This window comes from Gavialis gangeticus, unplaced genomic scaffold (assembly GCF_001723915.1).
Source record: "Gavialis gangeticus isolate Ggan-Ray unplaced genomic scaffold, GavGan_comp1, whole genome shotgun sequence".
NCBI classification, from domain to species: domain Eukaryota; kingdom Metazoa; phylum Chordata; order Crocodylia; family Gavialidae; genus Gavialis; species Gavialis gangeticus.
In genome coordinates this window covers 62,968,402-62,970,197 of record NW_017729033.1, presented here as the reverse complement: position 1 = coordinate 62,970,197, position 1,796 = coordinate 62,968,402, and the positions used below count along the sequence as shown (strand labels likewise).

Below are 1,796 nucleotides of genomic sequence, written 5' to 3'. Positions count from 1 at the left end.
CCCAGGGCCCCTGGGGGGGGGGGGGGGGGGGGTGAGATGGTGCCAGGCTAAGCCAGAGAACAGAGCCTTGGGAGATAAGGAGCACCCGTGAACCAGCAGCCAATTGCTTAATTGATGAGTCCTTAGGCTGCCTGCCGTTTTCCTCTTTAACTTCAAACCATGGGTACTAGTCCCTCTCCCCCTTTTCCCTCCTGCCTTCCAGTTCTTGCTGGGGCACCCAGTGGCTTCCCTTCCCTGCCAGACTGCATCCCACTCTGCACTAAACAATAACCATTAAGTCAGCAAGGTAACTGGTTATCATTACATTTATCAGTTGAACAATTGTTTAGCCTTTCACATCCCCATTTCATGTACTGAAACAGAACAGCAGCCCAAGTGCAGGCTGGAATGGATCCAGATACAGCACCACATTCCACAGCGCTGCAAAGTTCTCACAGGTATGTCTGCACTGTAGCCAAATACAGAAATCACTGGTTTCCCCAAGAGGAATAGACTGAGGAGAATACAGTATTAAAATATATTAACCCTAAAGCTCTAGCATTGAATCATCACAAAATACTTGACTAAAAGAGACAACACACTGCAAGTAACAGCTGGTCCACAAGCACATCTGTCTGAGGAAAGGTGAGAGCATCCACTAGGGATATGAAAGTAGAAACAGTTAAGCTATAATATTTATACCATTAAAGCATTACAGCTAATATTCAAAGTGTACTACATGGTGGATGGGGTTCCTTTTCTACATGGAAAAATCATGCAGTTTACTAGTACTACTTTTCAAGACTACCCTTCCTTGAGGCAGCCCAGCCTGTCTTTCTGTGCCTCCTGTCCCTTTCACCAGCAGTTCATACCACATAAATCCAAGTGCTGGAGCTCAGTAAACCAGACTGAGTAAGCCAGATTTCTCCCTAGAGGAGGGGGAGGAAGGACATAGGGTGCAATGCAGCAGCTGGCAGCAGGAATGCTGCTTGCCACCTGCGCACATCTTGCCCTGTAGCAAGCAGAGTGGGTGCTGGCTACTCCATCAGTATGCGTTATTGGTTAACCGATATAATTAGAGTTTAAACAGCTATTTTTTTAATAATATTGACATCCCTACCATCCATGTACACCATGCAAAAAACCCTGCCACCCCCATCAAAAAATATTAAAATGAGGTTTTTCCATAGTACAGCCCTACCCTGCAATAGTCTCCACCTTTTTTCTTCTGAAAATATGAAGTCCAGCCAAAGGGAGAACCCATCACAACCTTTAACAGTCTATACCCCCGCCCCACTCAGACAAAGCGCTCATAACAAATGTATATAGCAGCATATCAGACCATACTTACATCAAGAACTTTCTTTGTATAAGTGGCAGCATGAAGCAAAGAAAACAGCAAAACTGGGAAAATACTCACTGATGTAAGCGATAAGGAAAACTAAAAGCTAAAAAATAAAGTTTCAATACACTTAAACTGAATTTCATGTCAACAACAATCATAGCACATTTTCAAAAATGGGAATCACGCAGATACAGCAATTCTCTTTACAGTAGGGGTGCACCAATAGAGATTTTTGGGACCAACACAGTTACCCAATTTTAAGAAGGCATATTTGTCAATACCAATCTGATTTCCAACATCAGGCTGGCAGCTTGCAGAGCTGTGTGCAGCTGGTAAGTCTGGTGTGCTGGAAGGGGAGGGAAGATCAAGGCCACCCCACAGTGAGGGAGCAGTGGGGCTGAGGCAAGCACTGCCCAGCCAGGACAGGGGGTGGGCACAGGATGGAGCTGCAGCTTGGCTGGGGGGGGGGGGG

The 1,796-nt window shown here is 45.8% G+C and overlaps 1 protein-coding gene across 1 annotated transcript in view; it reads right to left on the bottom strand.

The window, feature by feature from the left end:
- TMEM33 (transmembrane protein 33) overlaps positions 1-1,796 on the bottom strand; it is a 13,371-nt gene that overhangs the window by 6,534 nt on the left and 5,041 nt on the right. Inside the window, exon 4 of the mRNA XM_019526222.1 lies at positions 1,331-1,398. Coding sequence (XP_019381767.1) covers positions 1,331-1,398 — 68 coding nt within the window. The remainder of the gene's footprint in view (positions 1-1,330; positions 1,399-1,796) is intronic.